This window comes from Zonotrichia leucophrys, chromosome 1 (assembly GCF_028769735.1).
Source record: "Zonotrichia leucophrys gambelii isolate GWCS_2022_RI chromosome 1, RI_Zleu_2.0, whole genome shotgun sequence".
NCBI classification, from domain to species: domain Eukaryota; kingdom Metazoa; phylum Chordata; class Aves; order Passeriformes; family Passerellidae; genus Zonotrichia; species Zonotrichia leucophrys.
The window spans coordinates 16,531,302-16,555,624 of NC_088169.1; the positions used below are offsets into that span (position 1 = coordinate 16,531,302).

Sequence of the window (24,323 nt, forward strand, 5' to 3'; positions counted from 1 at the left end):
TGAGCAAGATAGTATTGATAGCAGTTGTGAGTTCTGCTTTAGATTTGCCTGATGTACACGGTAGACAACACCCAGTAATACTCTGTACTTGGATGAGATAATTTAAGAATGTGTTGATGAGCTTCTTCCATTATTCTTTTTTAGTTGATGATGGTACTGACATTCATCCAGCAGTTCTTGCCACAATAAGAAAATTAGAAGATGGTTATTTTGGAGGTGCAAGGTAATGTCAGAATTATTAGCCAAATTATTATCTCCATGATTTTTAAAATTAAATCCTGTAAAAGTCTCAGTTTGTACTGGTACTAAAATACTGCAGAGAAGGAAGTTTCAGCTTTATTTATTATGTGGCAATCAAATGGTAGCTGGGCCCCAGGTGCAATGGAAAAGATCTGTCTCCCAAAAAGTGTACCATCTCTGATTGCCATTAATGGATAAAGAAAACGGACATCAAATCTTTGGAAATATGGAGTCTTGAAATACGAAATCTTTGAAATATGAATCTGGCTGGCCTTCTGTTATTAAAAAGTAAATTACTTTCACAGTTACTGGACATGTTTTAAACATTGATTGCATGTAGTACTTGTAAGCTGGAGTGTTCCATTCATCTGTATGTAAAATATGATGCCACAGTATCTCCCTGTTCTTTTTCTGCTTTCCCCCTCAATCAGTATCTTCCTTTGACAATCAAATATTGTCATGGTTTAACTCCAGTCAGCAACTCAGCCCCAATGGCCACTCACCCTCACTCCCCTTAGTGGGACTGGGGAGAGAATTGGAAGAACACAAGTCAGAAAACTCGTGAGTTGTGATAAAGAGAGTTTAGTAAGTAGAGCAAAACCCACATATGCAGGCAAAGCAAAATGGGAAATTCATTCACCACTTTCCATGGGCAGTTGTTCAACCATCTTCAGGAAAGTTGTACTCCAGCAAATGTAACTGTGGCTTGGGAAGACAAACTTCTGTATCCCTGAGCATCCTCCTTCATCATTTTTCCCCCAGCTTTATAAGCTGACCATGACACCCTGTGGTATGGATGTCCCTGTGGTCAGCAGGGGTCAGCTGCCTGGCTGTGTCCCCTCCCAGCTCCTTGTGCACCCCCAGGCTGTGCTGGTGGGGTGAGAACAGGAAAGGCTGGGGTGCTGTGTGAGCCCTGCTTAGCAGTACCTAATACATCCCTGTGTTATCAGCACAAATCCAAAGCATAGCCCCATCACTCAGTCTTATCCCTAAAACCAGCACAGATGGTTTAGCAGCCTCCAGTTCTGTGAAATGACATATTCATGGGGCCTTCTCAGCCCCAGTTTCTTATGCATTATCCTTGGAGCTCAGGTCCTTGGAGTTCAGGGTCTCTCTTCATATGAACATACAGCACCCTGCATAATTAGGCTTTGAGTTAGGCCTGTTACCATAGCACAGTTAAAATCAATTAGTACTTAGAGCAGTAAGTACCCAGCTGGATGTGCAACTGTTGTTTTCCTTTTTTATTTTTCAGTGCCAGTTTCTGTGGCTTTACAGTTGCCAAAGGTGGATTGAACAGTAGGTTTCATAAATTTTGGAGGAGCTGTTGAAAGCTAAGTGAGCATTAATCAGTATCAGGATGGGGGATGTTAATGCTCTTTGGCATGTGTCCCCTTTTGCAGGGTGAAGATAGGCAAGCTATCAGAATTTCTTACCACCTCTTTCCATACAAATCTGAGCTTCCTGGATCCAGATTGTGACCTAAAATTGTTTGATGACCGTAATGACAACTGTAATAGTCCTGACAGTGAATATGGAGACTACCCAGCAGATTTCTGTGAAAAAGGTAGTGGTGTTTTTTCACTTGGTATTTTTTTCTCTGTCAAGTTCTATCAGCAGAGCCTGGCCTTGCCTGCAGAGTCTGCTCTGTGCACAGCTGATGGTCATTTGGTTTTCTTGTGCACCCAGCTGAGGACAGGAGAATGAGTTCATGTGTGTTCTTCCTGCATTTGTAGTGTGGCATTGACTGGCAGCTGCTACAGCAAAGCTGAGTCTGGAGAGTCAGCAGGTGGGGAGGTGTAGGAGAGGTTAGAGGGAAAAGGACTGTGAAGAGTCGTGGACAAGAGCTTGTGTGGAAGAGATTGTAGAATCTTAGAATCATACAAGTTGGAAGAGACTTTTACAGTCATCAAGTCCAGCTGTGTTCTATGATCTACCAGCAAAATAAAACCCCTTTTGATTCCTTTCACAGGCAAAACTAGCTTCTAAATCTGTTTTCAGTGTCAATTTTTTTTTCTTTTGTTTCCAATTTTTTTGGCTTAAAAAATCTCTTCCTTACACTGTTTTGTATATTTGAGTGCCCTTATAAATAAGCAATAATATAGTGATGTGTTTGAATAAGAAAGTGATGATGATAAATAGTGATTTTTTTTACCTTTAAGAAACCTTTATTTTTGTGTGAATGTTACACTAGATAGCCAGGATGAGCTGGATCAGTATATAAATGATGTCCTGCAGAGCACAGCCCTGAAGTCATACCTGCCTCCAACTTCAAAGACAACAACTGAACCTCCTGTGTTCAGTGCAAACCATTCCACAGAGGAGATACTGTCAATAATGGCCAAGACAAAGGGCTTGGAAGTTCCAGGTATTTCTCCCTATTGTTTATTTAGTGATAATAATTTAAAAACCTGGTTTGGCTGCTACAAGGGGTAAGTTCAAGTATTTAAAAATGATACCTTTTGACATACTTGTGCCACTAGTTCTTTCCTTATAGAAGAGAAATAAGAAATTCCTTCACAAGTAAGAATGGCTAAAGTTGTTGCTTTAGCCATGTTCCCCCTGTGCCATGGTGTATACACAAAAAACCTGCAATAAAATGTAACATATAATCAAAATTAATGTTATGGAAGCTGCTAAAGCTTCTTAGTTGGATAGAATTTTAGGTCCCAAATCAGTTAATTAATTGTTTTGTCTTTGCTTATAAAGGCAGACAAAATGTACTTTTTAATTTTAATAAAGTTGCTGTGAAATGAAATGTTTCAATACAAGCAAAACATAAATATTCACATGTACTTTCTAAATTTGTAAGAAAAAATGGAGTAGAGAGGGAGCACAGTCTTTCTAACTAATCTACATTTCTGATAGCCTGATTGGAGGATATGCACCAAAAGAAGACTTTGACGGAATTTGTAGATAGATTCTGACATATGCATTGTTTTATATGCAGCTGTGTAGTATTCTATGCCCTGGTCAATGGAAGACTTCCCTTAACTTCAGTGTAAATTAATAACTTCCAAGCTTTTCTGTTAGTTTTTTCTGCAGTCTTTCATGTGCCACATCCTCTGATCCTCCGTTGAATTCAGCATATGAAGGTAACAGAGCATTATCCTGCATTTAGCGTTACAGTTTTAATTATGAAGTCTTAGGCCATTTTCTCCACTCATTTGCTGTTGAAATGTTTAAAACACTTGGCAGGGTCAGGTCATTTTGCTGCAGGATTTTGGACTCACAGGCCAAGTAAGAGGTATCAGTTGAGCATGTAGCTCCTGAGCCTTTGACATGCTGAAATCAGAAGCTCTCAGAGCAAACCTGCGAGGAGACAAAGTTCAGAACATGAGCTTGTCTCAGTTCTGCACACATCTCAGAAGCACTGCCTCTGTATTTTGACTCTTGGAGGTATTTTTATTGTTTTTACCCAGTCAAGCTGCTTCATGTAGGTGGTTTTGATTTTCATGTTACTGAAACAGTAATTTTTTTCTTTGCTTTCCAGCTGTGTCTATGTCTCTTCCCACTAAAGTTCTGAACACACACCGAAAGTCTCTGAATCTTGTTGATAATCCTCATTTCTTTGGGACAAAGGTAAAGTGTGGGAATTTTTATGCTGTTTGTGGGTTTAGGATGCAATGCTGTAGCCTTTCCTCCTGTTTTCCTTCCAAACCCTAGGCCAGGTCTCTTTTTTTCTTCACAGACAAGCCGTTCTGTCCAAGGCACTCCCTTGTTTTGGAAATTATTTTTTTGGCTGGATGAGGGTTTTTTAGTCAAATAGACACTATCAAGTGGAAAGTTTTTAATTGAATGTGCAAAACAGAAAAGAACATAATGATTGCTTTATTTTTAAAAGCCAAAAGTTAAGTCATTGTCTTTAGTTCTAGCTGAACACAAGGGGAAGGACAGGATGTTCACAGGCTTTAGAGATGTTTTCCAAGAAATGCTGCTTATAGTAACATCTGGGCAAGAGGGAATATGTGAATGTCCTTAGGGCACCAGCCAAATCCCACCTCAAGGCATGAAGATGGGGTTGTGCTGGGCACTTGTTTTGTCTTGGCATATGTGGCCAGATGCTGAAAATGGCTAAAAGAGGTTCTATCCACCCTCCTGAGGGATTCTGCTCTGCACAAGGCTCTGTTTGTGGAAATGATATTTTAGGATTATATAAACTGCTGAACAGCTTGTTAAACAAAACTTCTTTTCATCCAAGAATTCACCATAAGATTACATCCATCATCTGATTAATTATCATTTTACTTCCATGACCTTGGAAAATTCATAATGGCAATATTTGCATTCATAATGAACCACTTATATACAGGTTAGAGATGGAACTCAAAAAGCTCTAAATTATTTCTACCAAAAAAGAATACTATCTTTCTGCTTTTCTCTTTACAAGTAACATAAGATGACAGGAAAAGTATGCAGATAAAAGTATGCAGTATCCAGATTTCTTTGTTTTGTCAAAAAACAAAAATAGATACAAGGTTCCATTCTGGGGATTGTGTTTCTTGGGGTTAGTCTCCTTTCTGTGCCTGCAGTACCCTGGCAAGAACTAAGTGATGTGTCTGTATTTCAAGTGCAGAGCTTTGTTGCAAGACTGTTGTGATTTTTTTAAGGCCATTTTAATTGAAGTTACAGAAGTTACAGATCTGCTACTTTTTTCAAGGTCATGTCTTGTGATTTTTCATCCATCTTTGTTATCAGGACCATGAAAATGTTTTGCACTTACCTAAAGATGCTCATGGTGATTTGGATTGCAGGAAGCTTGTTGATCAGCTGAAGGAATGTCCAACACTCCATGATCAAGCAGATATTTTGTACATCTTGCATATACTCAAGTAAGTTGCCTGAGTGTGAGCTTCAGCATCTTTAAGTTTGTTCACAGCTATCTGATTTTTCTTGTGCAAGAGGTTTCCACTGTTCAGGTTGTGTTTTGAGGGGACAGTGGAAATATTTTGTGCTTTAACAAGCATATTTTCAGTTAGTGTGATTACAGGAATTATTTGGATACAAAAGAAGACTTGTGCAAATTCTAGAGTTGATTGGCACACAGTTGCAAATACATAAAGTCTCCAGGGCTCACAGTTTAGATGCACAAATCCTTTCCATGAATGAGAACACACTCTGCTATATTTGTGGCACTCCATTTGAAGTTCACAAAGATTTGGTGTGATTTTCATACATGAGAATGAAAGTGGAGGGAAAATTCCTCTTGTCATTTTCTAACTAAAGGCAAAATGCAATTTTAATGAGGCTTCACTATTTTTACTCTAATCCCTTTGCATATTTAGGTATAAAACTGACTAAAATTTGATACTTTTTAAAACTTTCTTGGTAGCAGTCTGGACCCATCTGCTGGAGTTAGTAAACACCTGCTATTTAATGGGTTTGATGGGAACAAAATTTGCAAATAGAAACAAAAGAATCATCTTCTGAAGTGTGTTTATTGAGCTTTTTTTTTTTTCCTGTGCAGAATACTGCTGGAACCTGTCAGGTAGTTAGCTTTTGGTGCAAAGACAAGTATGTGTTAATCACAGATGGTCTTCCCTCCTGCTACAAAGACTGCATTTTTGTTTATTTTAGTCTGTCTCCTGTGTGGACGTCTTTGATCTTCCAGATTTCCCAAACAAAATGTTTAGCATCCTCTCTTAAAGAGTAAAGAAAATCCTATAAAAAATATGTTTTGTTGTTTTACTGCATGTAACACCAGTAATTTCACCAAGGGAGACTGTTGGGCAGGCAGATGGTCCTCTGGTGGACTCTGTCAACAGGAGTTGAAAAGTCATTCTGTGACAGTTCAGAACATTACCAAAGAGAAGCTATAATGCACTGAATTTCAGAAGTGAATTTCAAAAGTGAATTTCAAAGGAAGAGAAATCTCCTTTGCTTTTTTCAGTAATGGCATAAGCAACACAGAAGGTTGGTTAGTAGCTAAGAAAGAGGAATGGCTAAAAAATCCCCCTGAAGGATCTGGAAAATGGGTGTAGTCTTCAGCAGCACTGAAGATATTGTTGAGTTCTGCTCTGACAAAGCACTACCTGGAGTGTTCCTCCAGCAAACTGTCCATGTGAATGCTCAATTTAAAGTCTAGTAGGAAATCCTTCTGGTGGCTCCCTTTCAAGGTGCTGGCTCGCAGCTGAGTGCTTGTTATAAATGATCAAACCAATAGCCAAATTTATGAAAAATTTAACAACGATTTATTGGGTCAATTACAAAAAAAAATAGAATTTCAAGCAGCCACCACAATCAAGACAGCGTCAGTCCCAGGTACAGGCGCTGGGTGAGACCAGAGCTTTGTCCAACAGAGTGATGGCTTCCCCTCAAAGGTTCACACTGAGTGTCTCCAGTGTCCAGTTTATATACATTTTATTTCTCCTGAGGTATAGATGACCACATCTTTCTGTTCACTTCTTTGAATGCAAATCTATTTCTATACATATGTTGAAATAGACAAAGACGGGTAGACAGAAGTCTGAGCACACAGGAGAAGTTTGAGTAAGTTTGTATCCATTCCTGAGTGCCCAGATGGATCAGGCCGAGTCCAAGTCTTGTGAGATTCCTGGGACACAGCAATTAATCATGGGCCAGGGAGGCTCCTGATGTTATCTCCCAGGTGCAGGAGACAAGGAAATCATCACTGATGGTCCAGGAAGGTTCCATTCAGACATTAAACAGGTCTGACGCTATCTTGATATTGCCAGGAATTAGTTACAATTTGAATAGAGCTTTGTTCCTGGCTGGGAGGTTAAAACATTATTTCTACAGTATTTTATACCTACATGCATCTGTTTATACAGCATGAATTAACTACATTATATATAACAGTGCTCAAGTTAGTGTGTAAGTTCCTGGTATCAAGAGGATTTTGTCCACATACAGTCAGTGTGTGGTGAAGGCACAGATGTCCCATTTGGTATTTAATTCTGTCACCAACATGAGCAAAACAGTCAAAATCCAGCCATGTGATAAAGTTTAGCATTGTGCCTGATGACAATTGCCTTCTGTTTGTTTTGTGGCAGAGGTGCTGACTGGGACACACAGCTGGATGGACAGTATGGGGTCACTGTCCACTGCCTCCTCAATGAGCTCTACAGGAAGGCAGGCCTCAATCAGGAGTGGGGCTTAATCCGTTACATTTCTGGCATACTCAAAAAGAGAGTTGAAGTCCTGGCTGAGGTATGAAATACAAATAATCCTGGTTCAGCTTCCTGCCTGGGAACAGAGATAAAACTACCAGTTTGCTGTTGGGGTTTGTGCTTGTCCTTCTGGTTTTACTTTGCAACATACAAAGTGCAGCATTTTAAATTAAATATTGGTTGTTTTTCTGATCTAGAGTCTTACTGCATCCTTATCTTTCATCTGTACTGCAAACTGTGCTAATGTTGGCATGGACTGAGAATGTCACTCTGTAAATAGTTGTGAAGGCTTCATTTCATCTCTGTTAATTGGAGAACCCTAACTGTGTGCTTTGAATGCTGCAGTTGTCCCTGGTAATTGTCTGTTGCTGTTGTGATGGTATGGGCACTTCTGGAGCACTGCTTTGTCAGGGTGCTGGTGATGACACAAAAACATGTTCTGCCCATTTCCATCCCCTTGGGTCAACAGTCTGCCTTGTGAATGAATGCTTGGAACCATTTAAATATCCGTGACTATTAAGTGGTAACAAGAAAAATCCACTGTTAAGAGTACAGACATGATTTTGATCATTACAAAAAGGTTTTCTCCCAAGTCTTCTGAAAGTATTTGTTTAATTTTCTAGTAATTCCATGCATATTTCTGAGGAGCTCTTTCTGTAATTCCTGGCCATTTTCAAGGCTCTCTCACATCTAGGATGCCTTATTTTAGTGGCAGTCCTGTCTGTGGGGAGCAGTTTGTGATAATCACTGTGCATGGTACTTCATTAAGCACAGAGCTTTTTGCCTTCTCAAGACACAACGGATGAGCAGTACAGACATGCTCACAAAAAGCCATGTATGTTAACTTGAAAAGGACAAAGAACTGGGGAGGAGGAATAGAGATTATCTGTTTTCTTCCATGTTGAGAGAGTGAAAATTGACTCTTCAAAATCAGAGGAACACTGCTCTGTGATGTTTTTTGATTCAGGATACTAGAACAGGTAAACTGAACATCTGCTTTTAAAGGAGGTCAATATGAAAGAGTAAACACTGTGGTACTGGGGAAAGTACCTATTTCAGACAGTATCAGGAATGTGATGCAGTATTCTGGGTGCTTGCTTTAGGAGTTATGTTAGTACACAGGATTTTTTAAACTAATGCTGCCAAACTTTTCATTGATTAAAAATATTATTGTCTTAAATAAAGAACAAAACTTTGTCATATGACAAGCAATGAATGCCTTTATTGATCTGCCAGCCCCACTAAAGTTCCTAATCTTATCGTTATGCTGCTGATTTCACTGAGCAGGGAAACAGGCTACTTTCAAACTCTCATAACCCTGGTGACCTCAGGAGATCTTTGGCAACTATTTAACAGCATTCTGCTGGATTTGTGTGTCTGGTAATGAATAGAAATGCATTTAAATATTGCTAAAGAAATGTAATTAACTTGATTTGGTGAATTAAAAGCCATATCACTTCCACATGACACAGAGAAAGGTCTCTTGCTTTTTGTCCCCTTATGACAGGCATGCACAGACCTTCTGTCACACCACAAGCAACTTACAGTGGGCCTGCCCCCAGAACCCCGTGAGAAAATCATTACCACGTAAGTGGGAGCTCTGCCTCGGGCACAGGCTGCCCTTCATCTTCCTGCTGGTACCTTCCTGCTGCTATTACCTTCTTTTAATCCTTACTCCTTGGCCTCAAAGGGATTTGTAGCCATCCAGGTAGAATTGTAGGCACCTTTGTTCTGGGTGATTTGATGCCAGTGAAGAATTTAGTAGCTGCTTGTGCTGAGTCACTGCTACCTGTGGTTTGACTTCTTGCAGCCCTCTGCCCCCTGAGGAGCTCACAGATCTCATTTACGAAGCCAGTGGCCAAGACATCAGCATTGCAGTCCTGACACAGGTATGCAGCCTGTGCCAAAAGGCTTCTTGGGCTGTGCCTGTGCTGTGCCAGTGTTGCTGTGAGGCAGGGGAAGCCACAAAGACCCACTCTGACAGGTGCCTTTGTGGATCTGTGCTTACAGGAGATAATCATGTACCTGGCCATGTACGTCCGCTCCCAGCCCAGCCTTTTTGTGGAGATGCTCCGGCTCCGCATTGGTCTGATAATCCAGGTGATGGCCACCGAGCTGGCACGGAGTCTCAAATGCTCAGGTAGGAAGCAGCTTCATTGTAAGGGTACTTATGGTAGCATTTTTGCTTCACCCTTTGTGGCTGATCTTTTCATTGATATGTATTAATTCCTTCTATTAACCTCTTATTAACCTCTTAGTTCATATGTATAGTTACAAACCTTGAAAATCACTTTTTTTTTTTTTTATTTAACAAAAGATTTATCTCCTCCCAGCACCCAGTTATTCAAAGAATATCAGAGGACATTCTTTATGGAATAACTCTGGAATTTAGATCCACCTGTCACCTGCTGTTGGAAGATAGCTGTCATACCTTTCCAAGTGATCTTGTTCTGTAAGGGAGCAACTGCTTTCTCATCATGAGCTACAGTGAAGTTTTGCACAAGCTAGGACATAATAAAGATTAACGCAAATAATGTTATTTCTGTGGAGTGTTTGTGGTTTAGTCCTGAAATATATTTTCTATGAAATGTGCCTACATATTAAGTTTTTAAAGGAAGGGCTAGCAAATGAGTAAAATGTGATTGGACTTCATTCACAGTTTCCTTAGCCAGCTTTACAGCTTGTTGTCTTCCCAGTGACATTTGTCATTCTATTTTATTTTATTTTGTTTAACTAGGTGAAGAAGCTTCAGAGAGCTTGATGAATCTAAGCCCCTTTGATATGAAAAGTCTCCTACATCATATTCTCAGTGGGAAAGAGTTTGGAGTGGAAAGAAGCTGTAAGTTGTTCATTTTTATATTAAGGTAGATTGCCTTGCAAGTGGGGATCTATTCTTTCTGCATGTAAAATAAAGGTATAGGTAATGTATTAATCATGGGTGACCAGTGCAGGTGTATGTCTGCTGTGAAATAAACAAAACACATATGGTGGAAGCTATCCTGCACTGAAATAAGATTGTATCAAGTTTTCAGTAATAGGAAGGCAAACTTTTAAAAAGGAAGTAATTTTATGGAACCACAACAAAAGCCATTAAAAGGTCACATCTAACCTGCCTTCAAGAAGCATGTCTTTGATGCCCACATATTCCTGACTGGCACATCAGCTGTCTCCTGGGCTATTCTGTAGACCCTCAGAGACTCGTTGCAATTCTGACTAAATTTTCAATTGCTCACTGTCCTGGAAAATCAGTTTCTGGATATCCAAGAATGGATTGAGGCCCCTTACTTGATACAATCAGATTTGAACCCTTGATGTGTTTCTGTGAAAGGATGCTGTCACCAAGAGCATTGCACATTTCTGAAATGATTTGTGTTTACTTCTTAGATAGAATTTAATCTATTCTTCTACCCCTAGAATGTTAAAAATATCCATTTGCTTCTCTAGTGCGACCTGTAGATTCTTCTTCATCCAGCCCTGCAATTTCTATTCATGAGATGGGGCATTCTGGAGCAACCAAAACAGAAAGAAGTGGTATTACTAAATTGAAGAGTGAGATGAAGCAGGTGAGGGTTTTCTGTCAATGCTCATCAGAAAGTACAGCTGTTCTGGAACTGTGATATGTCAGGTTTTATTCCTGCTAATTAACAAAAATTTCCAAAGTTGCTTTGATTTTAAAACTGATCACTAAATAGAGGGCAGTTAAGGGATGTTTCCTCCAAAAATGTTCTTCCTCTTTAGTTCTTGTTTCACATGCTGAATGTAGAACTTCAAAAAACTGTAATGCATTCATGTTGTCCACTGTAAAAACAGCTCTTCTATCATGTTTAGCTAAGGGAAAGTCAGATGAACAAAGAGAAGCTTTTATGCAGTGTTCGTTCTTGTACTTGGCCCAAGTGGCAAAACTGGACCACATGCCTTTTGTAAAAGATCCCTGTGGAAAAGGAATCTTGTTTTGTTTTCTTCAGGTTCTGCTTCTTGAGGAATGGAGGATGATTACTGCTAGAATTTATACATACATATTCAAGTCCAATAGTTTAAATTATACTTCAACTGAGTATATGGAGAGATCACGGAAAACACAACCAAAATACTCTGAATGAATGTGACTGATGGTTTTGTTATGAGTGATTCAATTTCTCGATTTTGTGTCTCTATCAGATATAATTTTCTGTTGCTTTAAATAAATAGGAAGGTAGTGGTCAAATAAAATACATTTGTAAGAATGGTTTTATTTTTCCTCATGGGTTATTCAAACTAGGGAGAGAAGGCACCAAGAGACCTTTTTGCAGCCTTGCAATATATAAAGGAGGCTTAAAGGACAGATGAAGAGATGCTTTTTGCTAAGGCCTCTAGTGACAGGATTAGGGGCAATAGTTTGAAACTGAAAGGGTGGGTTTAGATTAGACACAAGGACACTTTTTTAATGAAGGGGGAGAGGCAGTGGAACAGATTGCCCTGGTGGCTGTGTTTGAGCTGTGCCACTGCTGCAGCACCATCGTGGGCGTGGGGAGGCTCTGAAGGCGCTGCTGGCTCTGCTGCACTGGCCCCGAGGTGGCCTTGGAGGTCGGTCTGAGCAGGGCTCCCCGTCAAATGGTGTGTCTGGAATCGGGGCCTTTCCGGGAAGGAGGAGGGACACGGCACTAGATGGCAGCATTATTTTGCTTGAAACACAGAGGTGGGCCTGAGCTGGAATACTTGGACCTCTCTTGACATTATGAACACAGTTCCTTTGTTGCTTTCACATTCCACAGAAACTTGGTATTTTGCACAGAGGAGGAGTCGGCTGGGTTTATTTTTGTACCCCCCCTCCACTTTGCCCTTCCTGCTGCTTCCTGCCACATCTCACTGCATTCTCTGAATAATTGACCAGCGGCTAATGCAGTGACACTTTGGCAGGGGGTTGGGTGGGGTGCTGCAGAATACACTTTGTTATTACAAGGAATATTTCAAGTACTTGTACTAACATCTCTGGAGTGTTGAGCAAATGCAGCTCCCTCTTTTGTGGCTGTTCTTTCTTCAGTCAGAACCATTAACAATGAATGTGAAGACATGGCTTGGGGTGGGCAATTAGAGGAAAGTGCTCAAAGTCTGAGGTGCTGCATCCACATTTCAGCAAAAAATTGCCTTGCAGCTTTTTGTTTAGTGCTGTCCATGCAGTTGGCAGCCTGCTGTCTCTCCAGCAAGATGACCTTCTCATGCCAAGAGAAGCTGGTGGCATTGCAACAAATGGGGAATGGAAGTAGGGAGCTCAGTTTTTCCCTCAGCCCCAAGCCATAGGAAGCTTTTGCTTGCATCTTAATCTGGTTTTTGTGCTGGCCACGCTGGGAGCTCCATGGGTGGCATGGGCGGCCAAACAGGCTCCTGGCATGGTGGGCTCTGCCTCATGGTGGCCCTGGGAATCAGCAGCAGCTGCCCTGGTATCAGCTGCAGTGCAGCACTGCGTGAGGCCAGGGGTTGCTGCAGTTTTTGCCTGAGTACCTGAGGTTATTCTGTATTTCTTCTCCTTGCACCTGTGTGTTACGTAACCTTGTCTGTGTTCTGTTCTCCTGCCTGTCTGACGTTGGTGTCTGGTTTTGTTTTGTAGTTCTTTCATGAGGGGCACTCCATGTCCAGCAGCATGTTTGCTTCCACGGTAAAACACCATCTGTAGCTCTGCACCTGCTCTTCACCCTGCGTGTGTTTGTGTGGAAGGGTCTTGGTTCTAGACACCTCCTGTCTTCTCCTGCCTAAAACCTTGGTTTAAAACCCTTCCTCTTTGTCTTGTCTCCATTGGGAACCAATTCTTATTAGTAATGTCCTAATAGAAGTTGAGTCTCATGTTTAGACACACTTAGTTCTTCTGCAGCTTAAGCAGTTGTAGCAGACAAAGTCTATAGCAGATTTAGCTACTTGATAGTGGATTGTTACAGGTGTCTTCAGCATGTAAAAGTAATGCAGTGTTGATAAATGCTGACAGCCTCTGGACAGTGGGGAGCCCAGAACAGCTTCCAGTTGCAGAGATAGGGGTTGCATGGGTATCTCTTCAAGAAGTCATCTTCTTTCAAGGCAGAGAACTGTGGCTCTTCCTAAGCTCTCACTGTCTGCATCTTCAGACTTACTGTCAGTGGCACACCTCCCAAATGCCCTAAAAACACAGCTGCAGAGCAGGGAGTTCTGTCTGGCGTGGTCAGTTTGCAGGGCAAAGGAAGAGCAAACATTGGAACATCAAAGGAGCACCAAGTGTGCCTCATGGACATTAGTAGTAGTGGAAATGGACTGTTTGCTTCTGGGGACTTCTTTGCAGAGCTTGGCTATGTAGAGTCTATGAGCCTGCAGTTTCCAAACATGCAGTTTGCAGTCATTCTCCTCCTTCCCCATAACATTGCTCAGGTAGCTTCTTATTTGGAGATAAGAGGATTTAAGATGGCACTTTCAGAGAAGTCCTTTATGGGCTGAAAGTAGCAGGTATCAAAAGGGAAGGAGAACACAGAAGAGTCCAGTCTCTGGGAGTGCAAGGAATGGGCAGACTGTGTGTGTGAAAATCACAACAGCAATTTGGTGGTAGTGCCCCAAGTTTGAAAATTATCTGCTGCCTAACTTAGTGTTCAGACCTGGTAGAGTAAAATAACAGAGCAACAAGGGCAATAAAGGAAACAAGGCTAATACATACAGACAGGCAGGCATGATGATTTTGGGGCTTCATCAAGTAAATTTTTAATCTACTTACTTTAATGGAGCTTTTGCATGAGGGCCTCTCTTGCTGGATTTATGATGCTTTGATACTTTTACAGCACTGAGCCCCATGTCCAAGTGAGTGGGACCTCCCTGCAGATCCCCCACCTTGCACACCAGTGACACTGCCCTGGAGGCAGCTTGGGCTTGTTAAAACAGTCAGATGTTGCATTAAACCAAGCAGTGAAGTTGACTGGGTTATGCCACACTGAAGTGCTTGCCTGCTTTGTTGAGAAATGATGGAAGTACTGGAGAAATGAAACTTGTTGCAAAGGGGAGAGATGGGGGTGAAGGATCAGTCCCATCCCATCATCCTGTACGACACCAAGGCCTGTATTTTTTCCCTGGTTCCCAGGTAGCATTAGAACAGAAAAGTATTGGCCAAGAGTGGCACTTGGGATGGTAGAAAGCAACTAACCCAAGCTTTAATGTCCTTACAGAGGGGCAGTACTCCATCCTCTCCCACCAGCTCTTCTCCGACTGGCTCCGGCGGGGACATGAGCTGGGGGGACAGAAAAGGGCAGTGGCTGCGCAGAAGGAGGCTGGATGGTGCTATTAACAGAGTCCCTGTTGGCTTTTATGAGAAAGTGTGGAAGATCCTTCAGAAGGTAAGCTGAATGCTGTGGAGGAAGCAAACAAGCTGTAACTTGGGAAGGTGGTGGTCCAGGGGAGGCATCTTGCCAGGAGTGGAAGTTGGTTGGCAGGTGGAAGCCAGAGTCACTGGTAGAAAGGTGTCTCTAGAACACAAGCTCATGTGTTTCTTTGAAAGTGTGTTTTTCTCTGAAACCACCAATGCTGAATTTTGGCTGAATGACTGTTCCACTGCTGCCTGTTGTGCATGCCCTGGCCTAAGGCACATTGTGAATGCACCTAAAGGGCACTGCAGTGCAATTCAGCTCTGTGCTCCAGGCCAGAAAAGCTGTGAGAAATGAAGTAGGAAACTGCTCTAACTCTTCCAGAATATATTGAGACCTCTTGCTGGATCTTCTGAGCTGTATGGCATTCTTAATGTTTTTTGTTTGGTTGGTTAGTTTTAAGTGAAAAGTAAGTCCTTGCCAGCAGCTTGGATATCAGGGGTATAGAAATGTAAAAATAAATGCAACTCTTCAGGAAGAAGGAGAAGGAATTACAAATTTTAACTTATTTCAAAGTGATTATGCACCTGCTTTTCTGCTTTGCTGGATCCAGGCCAGCATTTGGCACCTTGCAGCACTGAGCTGTTCATGCTTGCTTAGTTGGGAAAAGAGTGCATCACCAATTTAGGTTGGTTTGTCCTTCTAAAATCCCTTACACTGAAGCTGTTAGTGTTGATATCAGCCAAGACAAATCATTAATGACCTCTTGGCTATTTACTAATAGGATCTTCCAGCAGAGTGAGCATCACTTCTGACCTAATGTAATAGCTGGAAGTAATTGTATGTTTTTTCTGGCTGTTAAAATTAATTGTGCTTATCTTCAATATTTCATTCTTAAAATCTTTTTGATTTTAAAATCTGTCTCCTCTTCTTGGTATGTTTCTATTCTATACCTCACATACCCAGATGTGTCCCTCTTTAACCTGCCTTTCCACCATTAAGGTTTTGTCATTGTTTCCTTTCTACCACTTGTTATTTCTCTCCCCCAGTGGTTGACATCCTGAGGTGTGGTGTCCTGGATCTGAAACACATAACTAAATGTTGTTCTAGTAAAAATGAAAAAAGGTTCTTGCTTTTGTGGTCTGTTGTCTTGCTTTTGTGTTATCTTTATTTCCAAACCCCTTCCAGCAGAATGCTCCCATTGATTTGTTCCCTCCTTTGTGTGCCTTTGCTGTAGTGGCTCCTGAAGTGCTCTGCTTCATTAGCTGGGCTGGAGCACAGCGTGCTCTGGTGTGTCATGTCAGGCTATTTCTAATCTTTACCAGTTACATAATAACTTCTTCAGGAAGGATAAAATAATATTTTTGAACAGGGCTTTTTGTGTCATTTGAGGTTTTTTTGCTTTGGTTATTTTTTTTTTCCTAACTGAAAGTTGTTACATATTGGCTTAGAACAGAGAACCCTCAGATTGACTTGCAAGAACTGTAATTTCTGTTCACTCTTGAAATGTTTCAGTGCCATGGTCTGTCCATTGATGGGTATGTTCTTCCTTCTTCAACCACCAGAGAGGTACAGTAAAATGCCCATGATTTTCTAGCCACATGTCTGAATATTTGGATTGACAGTGTAGGATGCGGCAGAGCCTGTTACAGATTCTTGGTTTTACTTTTAGAACATCTGGACCTTCCCCCAGCACCTCTGCCAGCTTCTCTGGGTCTGTGCAGGTGAATTCCTGCAGGCAGGCCTGGGGGGAGGCTTGTGACAGGTTTTCCCTTTGCCTTTTCACCCTCACTGTCCCCCTGTGCCCGCTGGGAGGCTCCAGAGAGGGAGGCTGACCCAGCCCTTAGGGCGGAAGGTGAGGCAGCACAGACTGCTGGAATAAACAGGACATGTTACTTGCTACTTATTTTTTATGTGCTGCAACAGCAATGTATTTTGGCTTCACAGTCTCAGAAGGAAATACCCGTTAAGGATGATTGTTTCTAACCAAAGCTTTAGCTCTTTAAATCCATAATATTTCCTTGCATGTTTTTTCTTAGCTGGATTCTGTCTTTAGATGCTCTGGCAAATTTTGAATTCACATCTATAAAACAAACTCTTGTGAATAGGAATCCATCAGTGCAAGAGTGCTGCTTGTGTGCCCAAGACTGTTTTCCTGAGTGTTTCCCTCAGATTTGTCTTTGGCTTCCTTCTTTTCTGAGGAACTGTGGTAACAGTGGTAACAGCTGAAGAGAGGAGCTGAAATTTTCTGCCAAATTTAAATGGTGGGGTTTGTGGCTTTTTTTCCAGAAAGGAGAGCTTTATTTATTCCTATTGTGTAGATAAAGAGCCTTCTATTTTTAGCCTGTCAGACCTGGACAGTATCTAATTTTGCTGTTTAAAGCCATTGAATAAAATAAGCACAAACTTCCTAAGGCAACATAACATCCCCAGAGCTATGCCACTGCAAATTAAGCTGCTCTGCAAACAGAAGAGTGCTATTCCTGCATGGCAAAGCTCAGGGGTTATTTAAAAATCATCCCTCTAAGCAGGTGGTTGTTTTTAAAACTCAGTACTAAGTTTGGCTTTGCAACTCACCTGCAATGCCAGAAAGAAATGTACGAGGCAGAGTGTGTGAGACCACAGCCTGAGGAGCAAAGAGTTAATGTGCCAGCTAAGCCTCAGCAGCACTGAGTGCAAGTGAGATGTGTGTGATGGGTGCAGGGCTGGAGCAGGCTCTGGACGTTGTGTAACTGTTTGCAGAATCAGGTCTGGCAGCACGAAAACTTTCTGTAAGTGCTAAAGCTGCACAAACACTTTGTTCGCTTCAGTCAGTCTGCCCCCGTGTGCAGAGAGGAGCATATGTTCCAGTGCTTGCAGGAGGTGAGGAGCTAGTCTTTTGGATTTGGCAGTTTGTCTTTCCATTTCCACTCAAATTTGGCAGATGACCCCGTGTGAAATCAAGTTTGCAGTGCACGTGGAGTCGGTGCTGAACCACGTCCCCCAGCCCGAGTACAGGCAGCTGCTGGTGGAGGCCATCCTGGTGCTGACCTTCCTGTCGGACATCGAGGTCAGCAGCATCGGGGGCATCATCCACGTGGACAGAATCGTGCACATGGCCAATGACCTCTTTCTGCAGGAGCTGGTGAGCTCAAAGGGCAGTGGGGGAAGCCTCCCCCTTTCAAAATTATCCCCTGCTCTTTTTTTAATGTGTGTGATGAACTTGATTTTGTCCTGGCTCTTCCTCCTACAAAGGCAGACCAAATCACTTAAATATCTTCTGGAAATATATTTGGGAAAACTAATGTAAGAATCATGGGAGATTTAAAGGGAATAAATTTGCAGTGGCTAACAAGCTCTGAAGTACAAGGGTAGATTGAAGTCCTGCTTTATCAAGGCATTGCTATTACCAATATTTGAGTAATCCCACACATTCCTCCCCAAAGGACAAAAATCCATGAAGTTACATGTTTTTCATTTACTTGCACTGATTCAACTAAGTCATGGGGGCCCTATTGTAATCCTGATTAGGGTTTTCATGAGGGGAAAGAGAATTGCTTTCAGTATTCAGCACAAATAAAAAATCATAATGTGGTGGGATTTTTTCCCAGTAAATAAGCATGCATGCCTAACTTGCTCTACTTTTGCTTGTGTCTTTACAGAAATCATTTGGAGCTACTGGTAGTATCTTGGAGAAAGACACAGCCACAGGAATTTGCCACTTTTTTTATGATAGTGCTCCCAGTGGAGCCTATGGCACCATGACTTACCTAACAAAAGCCATAATTATTTATTTACACGATTTCCTGCCCAGCACAGGCTGTGCAATGCAGTAAGTGAAGCCTCACATGGGAGGAAAGGCTCAGAGGCTCTTCCTCCTCAGTTCCCTGCCACAAAGCCCTTGGTTGCTGCCTGTGTGTGTGCCATGCACTCGCTCAGCAGTTGGCACTGCTGGGGATGCTCTGTGACACCTACTGCTGGGGACAGGGAGCTGGAATTTGGCCTGGTTTTAGGAGAATGTGTGAGAAATAACAAATAGTGAGGCTTATTCTGCCCAAAGTGCATAAATGTAATTCGTATTAAATTAGCAAGAATTATACAGTTCTGCCAAGAGGAAAACAGATTACTCTGTGGAGATCAAAAGGCATAATGAAACAAGGGAGCTGCATCTCAGGCATAGAGTCTCACAAATAAGGGAAGTGATGGAATTCATTAATTTTTCTCCTGCTGTGTGTAAATGTACATCATTGTGAATCACTAATGCACAGTGTGAAACATCCAGGGAAATGTAAATTAGAGGAGTAAGAGTAACTTGAAATAACGTGGTGATATTTCTAGTACACTTTTATCCTGATTCTCTTCTCATTTGCACCTAGTCAGTGCAGGGCTAATGCCAGCAGGGACAAACATCCTACAATATCCACTAATTTGGGAGGATAGCCTCTGTCAGGAAGCTGCATCTGTCTTTAATCTGAATAGCTTCCTTCCCTGCATCCCCACGACTTCAGTGGCAAAATCTCAAGACTCCAGCTTCTCCAGTGTGACAGACAGTTTTATGCCTGTAATCCTTTCCTCTGAATGGAGCAAGATAAACCTCATCCACTTGAGCACCCCTTCCAAGTCTCCTGATCATTTCCCTCACAAACAGCCTCAGAGTTAAGAATGGCATAATTGTGGCCTTTCCAGTGTAGCATGAGTTTATGGAAGGCTTTGATGTTTCTCTTTGTTTTGGTTTGGTTTTTTCTTTTTTTTTTTTCTTTTTATTTCCTTTGCCATTTTTTCTTTCTTCTTTTTAGTTTGAAGTCACTGGTCTCATGTAATTAGGGCTTGGGCTGCCTGAAGTCTCCCTGCAGACAGTTCCCAGGTTAATGCTGTCAGCTGGAAGCTCTGAGGTGCTGCAGGGAGTAGGTGCATCCTGCATGGAAATGACTCCTTGGCCATTTATAAACTGAAAAGAGAGTTTGGCAGCCTCTGGAGAGGGAAACCCTGCCTTACCCCAGGCACTGGCTGTGGTTTTCCTTGTGCCTGTGCTGCTGGCTTTGCCACCAGCCACATGAGCATCTGGCTAACAGCTTAGGAAAGTGGCAGTAGCTTCAGCATCCCATGGCCACAGACAGGCTCCCTCAGTAGCACTGCTGCCATGTGAGCAGAAAGGATCAGAGCAATTCTGTCTTGCCAGCGAGAGGTGAAAGAGCAGATAGGCCTGTAAAGATAAGAACTTTCTGAGCTATGTAAGCCTGACAGCCTGCCTGCTGTCCTCTCCACAGTCACTGCTGCTACAGCAGTTCCTGGGAACTGGCTCAAGAGAGTGGAGGTGTAGGAGGCCTTGGTGTGATGTGATTTAATGTTTTTTCAGAGACCAGAGGAGTTTGGTAGTCCAGAGGACCAGGAGTCCTGTGTTGGCCACCATGGGAACCATGGGCCTGTGCAGGGGCCAGTGTAAAGTGACGGTTCAGGTACAATTAGCACTTGGGTGTGGAAGTTATTTTATTGGTGTGGTGCCTGTTTTGTAAGGGTTTGCCTTTGTTATTATTTGGTGTGGGTTTTTTAACTTTTTATATGTTTTGTGAGAGTTCACTTGGCTTGTTTCCCAGTGAAAGGAAGTAAAATCCTTTGTCTAGTTTAAGCAGATGTGACAGTGCAGAATACAAGCACAACAAGAGCAAGGTGATATTTTTTATTCTTCCCAGTATCATACAAAAAGTAGTAGCAGTTATTTTTGCTTTTCTTCTTGAATCCTAGATTGAGAGAGATGCAAGATGATTTTTTGCTCAGATTTCTAGTTGTTTTTTTTAACCTACTGTGTTGTTTTCAGAAACAAGAAGGCTGATGTTGGTTTTTCATGCAGCTGCATTGAAGGTCTAAAGCATGAAATGTATGGCCTAACATACCTGGACACCCCTAACACCTCTTTGTTTTTAAATGGGAGTGTCATTAGTGTCTTTACCATCAAATTCACATTATGACCTAGGTTATGGTATATTCATGATGATCACAATGAATTACCACATGGAATGCAGGCAATTGGAAAGTATTTATGTGGTAATTTGAAGAGTTTAGGTATCTATCTGGTGGTGCAGGGGGGTACTCAAACACAAGAGCAGTGGAAGGCAGCTTTATGTTCCTTGCAGGGTGAGGCACAGCTGCACAGGAGCTGGCAGAATGAGGACCTGTGTCCAGCTCAGAGCTCACAGCACATGCTGGCCCCAGCCCTGCTCCCCAGGCCTGTCCCCCCTGCTCACACTGTTGCCTTCCCCCTGCTGCCAGCAGGGACACGGGCTTGTCAAACTAAACAGATCAAAAGTGCCATTGATCTCCCTCAGCTGCTGGTCCCACAGGTTACTGTGAAAGCTGAATGGGTGGAGTGCAAAGTTTGTCTGGCTTCTCTCCTGTAATTGTAGTCTCCTTGCTCAGGGAAAGAGTCCTGCTGGTTCCTGGAAGGTGCAGGTGAGCACACAGTCCTTGGCTGTGTGTGTGGGCAGCCACTTCCTGTGGGGTAGTAAAACCTGGCCTGCCCCATGTGGGCGTGGGACACTGCAGGAATGTGTCACCCCTCTGGCAGCAGCCAGGGCCTCGAGTGAAGCGAGAGCTTCACTGAGTCAGTCCAAATCCAACCTTGGGCACTTTCTGGAGTGGTTGGCAGGTCAGAGCAGAGTTGCCCAGAAAGCAGGAGAGAGATGCTGCCAGTGGTGGCAGCTGTAGCTGTGGGGTGAGAGCTTGGCACTTATCTGCAGGCTGATTCAGGCACTGATTAAAGGACCACTCACATCTGGAGTATTAAGTGGCTGCTGCACAGAATCATGACTGAAAAAAGGGATTGAGGATGTGGGTTATAGAAGAAGAGCTTCTGCTCAAACAGTTTGGATTTAAGTACAAGCAGCAGGGCTTTTCCCCAGTCCCAGTTTCAGTCTCAAGTGGCATTTTTTCCCAGCTTTAGATGGTTCACAGTTACTCCCCGTGCCACCCCCCTTCTGTCAGGAGCCAGGGTCCCTTTGTGCCACCAGCAGCTGACAGGACAGGCTTTCTGGTTTGGCTCAGTGATTCAGCTCCTCTCATACCTCAGTCCTGAATCCCCAAGGGGCTCTCCCTGCCTGCTGAGTGAAGCTGTGTTGCAGCTGTACCTTGGCATCCCCTCTCAGGAAGTGATCCCTTGAGGCCAGTCCCCTTCGTGCCAGTTCAGGAATGTGTCCTTAGTGGGGGACATCCACACTGGAGGCTGCCAGCCATCCTTCAGAGCTCCTGTGTCTCGCTGTACAGCCCAGCCTTGTCCTCTTTACTGGGGAAGGTGGCAAAGGGGACTCCAGAGCTGCAGCGTCCAGTCCCACCTTGTCACTTCACACCCACCGCAGGTCAACACTGGGAAGCAAGATCCCACCACACACAGAGGTGTTGGCCCATTGTAAGTGGAGCCTTTTTGTAACTCCACTGGAATAAGGTGGGACTGATCATCACAGTGCATAGATCAGAATGACTGCATGCTCAAAATATACATTATGTATTACCAACGCCATTAAAGTTTCACTGTAAATTTTGTTTGTACTATTAAAGATTTTTCTTTCCCCTCCTCCAAGGCAGTAGAAATAAGTGTGTGCATGTTTGTTCACTCATCTCTCAAGTTACAAAATACTTCTGGAAAAGTGTTCTGTATTTAATAGTAGAAAATAAGATTTAAGAGAGACAGCATTGCCTTAAGCTTGGACTGCTGTTGCATTCTGGATTGGAAGGATGCTTTTTTTGTACTTTCAACACTTCTATTAATGAAACCGAGCTGCTTTACTTAGCTCATCTTTAGCTATTAAAATTTAAAAAGGGACTAGGTTGGAACTTTTCCCTACCCAAAAAGCACTTTATGTGCTTTGGATTTACTGAGGTTGAATGAGGTAATACAGTTACCAAAAAGCTCCTGCTCTTGATGTTGCTTTCAGAGTGTAAGATGCAAGAGAATTAGGTCCAGATTTCCTGACTTCTCCCCCTTGGGAATTGACAGGGTGGTACTGGCAGGAATGGGAATATCGACTTGCAGTCAGTGAAAGGAGACAGGAATGTCAGTGCAAGAGTCTTCAATCTTTCTGCCTTCCAAAAACTCAATTTCAGAATCTCTCAGTTTCCTTTTCTTGGCAAAGAATTTATTTTTAACTATGTGCAAGAATATTTAGATTTGGTAGTATCAAAATATGGTTACTCTTGTGTTCTTACTCATTTCTCTTTTTAAGAAACCCAGTTCATCCTCAGGAAGAGTGTTCTGTGGTGATTGGGGCAGGCTACAAAACACAGGCAGAGACACCCCCCTTAGGCATTGCTCAGAAAGCTAAAGCTTTATTCTGTGATCTATCACGAGTTGCATTAACATGCTGTGGATTTAGCCTTCATCAAGGTCACAAGTTAGCACGGAATCACCGAATTCCAGAATGGATCATGCTGGAAGAGACCACCCTGAATCACCTGCTCAGACAGGGTCATCCCATAACACAGAGCACAGGACTACATCCACGTGGTTCTTGAATATCTCCAGTGAGGGAGGCTCCACACCCTCTCTGGGCAGTCTGTGCCAGTGCTCAGTCACTGCACAGGAAATAACTTCTTGCTCATGTTCAGGTGGAACTTCCTGTGCATCAGTTTCTGCCCATTGCCTCTTGTCCTGCTGCTCAGCACCACTGTGAAGAGCCTGGCTCCATCTCAGAAACAGTTGTGATTGTTTCAGAGCTCCAAATCCCAACAAATATGGGGAAAAGTAACCAGAGGCAAGAGGACGTATAAGTGCAAATGTAAACACCTTTCAACCAAGATCCTCTCAGTTGTGCCTGTAAACTTGTAGAAGGATAAGAGATTGACCTGGAATAATTTAATTCCTCTGAATCATGCAAAGAGCAAGATTAAATGCAGAACTATTCTTTTGAACCAGATGCTGTTTTCCCTGTTTTCCCTGTTTTCCTCTCCTGCAATGGACACCCCACAGCCAGCTCTCTCGTGCCTGTTCCATCACCAGGGTGGCTCTGGTATGTTCCTTGTGGTTATCAGTGCTCTCAGCTGAGGACTGCTGGCAGACACATACCGAAGCCTCTCTCCCTACACAGCTGTAGGCTTGACCTTGGCAATGTTCAGGGATTAGATTGGTGGGGGAGATGCCAAGAGGAGGGGATGAACTGTAAGGTGCTGGCAGTGTGTGGCAGTGACACAGTAATACTGTAAGTGTGGGTTTTCATCTCCTCTATCCCATTATTAGCAGGTACAGATCATCCAGGAGGGCTAAATAAAGGCTTGCACTGTGACCCTATCAAGCAGCCCCTTTATGACTAATGACAGCAAGCTGAGCTTCCAAGACAACCCATGAGAAATTCTGCCTTTTCAAGAGGTTGCCTTTTTCTCAAGTCTGTGAACAACATGAAAGGCCTCTAAAAATTCATTGAAGTCAATGTGGCCATCTTTGTTGTAGTCTATGCTGAGGACTAACTTGTCAATGGAGTCATCCTGTATATCAATGCCCAGGTGAGAAGTGAACAGTCTCCATGTCTGGCTGAATTCCTCAAGAGAAATCAAACCTAAAGGAGACAGACAAGAGGTTGCTTTTGGCAGTGTTGTTTTCCCTTCCTGCATAAACACACACATGCACTCTCCTTCACTGTAAGAAAGTTACCTGCCTACCATGCTGGGGTTACTGCTTTCATTATTGAAGCACATTTTTACTTTA

The 24,323-nt window shown here is 42.7% G+C and overlaps 2 protein-coding genes across 13 annotated transcripts in view; one reads left to right on the forward strand and one right to left on the reverse strand.

Moving 5' to 3' along the window:
* The window catches only part of PHKA2 (phosphorylase kinase regulatory subunit alpha 2), a 44,783-nt gene extending 22,620 nt beyond the window's left edge, over positions 1-22,163 (forward strand). For 2 of the 5 annotated variants that reach the window (XM_064707650.1, XM_064707679.1), the window contains 16 exons: positions 145-223; positions 1,644-1,807; positions 2,435-2,608; positions 3,734-3,822; positions 4,939-5,072; positions 7,254-7,410; positions 8,878-8,957; positions 9,181-9,259; positions 9,381-9,510; positions 10,108-10,209; positions 10,815-10,933; positions 12,955-13,002; positions 14,522-14,689; positions 16,172-16,225; positions 17,580-17,780; positions 18,298-22,163. In XM_064707650.1, the coding sequence (XP_064563720.1) occupies positions 145-223; positions 1,644-1,807; positions 2,435-2,608; positions 3,734-3,822; positions 4,939-5,072; positions 7,254-7,410; positions 8,878-8,957; positions 9,181-9,259; positions 9,381-9,510; positions 10,108-10,209; positions 10,815-10,933; positions 12,955-13,002; positions 14,522-14,689; positions 16,172-16,225; positions 17,580-17,780; positions 18,298-18,471 (1,952 nt within the window). In that variant the 3' untranslated portion in view covers positions 18,472-22,163. Of the gene's footprint in view, positions 1-144; positions 224-1,643; positions 1,808-2,434; positions 2,609-3,733; positions 3,823-4,938; positions 5,073-7,253; positions 7,411-8,877; positions 8,958-9,180; positions 9,260-9,380; positions 9,511-10,107; positions 10,210-10,814; positions 10,965-11,335; positions 14,690-16,171; positions 16,226-17,579; positions 17,781-18,297 lie in introns of those variants that run through there. The other 3 variants (XM_064707687.1, XM_064707661.1, XM_064707670.1) reach the window with 3 other exon arrangements.
* Positions 22,164-22,873: 710 nt separating this feature from the next.
* The window catches only part of PPEF1 (protein phosphatase with EF-hand domain 1), a 39,180-nt gene continuing 37,730 nt past the window's right edge, over positions 22,874-24,323 (reverse strand). For 5 of the 8 annotated variants that reach the window (XM_064707742.1, XM_064707709.1, XM_064707717.1 and 2 more), the window contains one exon: positions 22,876-24,174. In XM_064707742.1, coding sequence (XP_064563812.1) covers positions 23,981-24,174 — 194 coding nt within the window. In that variant the 3' untranslated portion in view covers positions 22,876-23,980. Of the gene's footprint in view, positions 24,175-24,323 lie in introns of all 8 variants that reach the window. The other 3 variants (XM_064707733.1, XM_064707725.1, XM_064707759.1) reach the window with 2 other exon arrangements.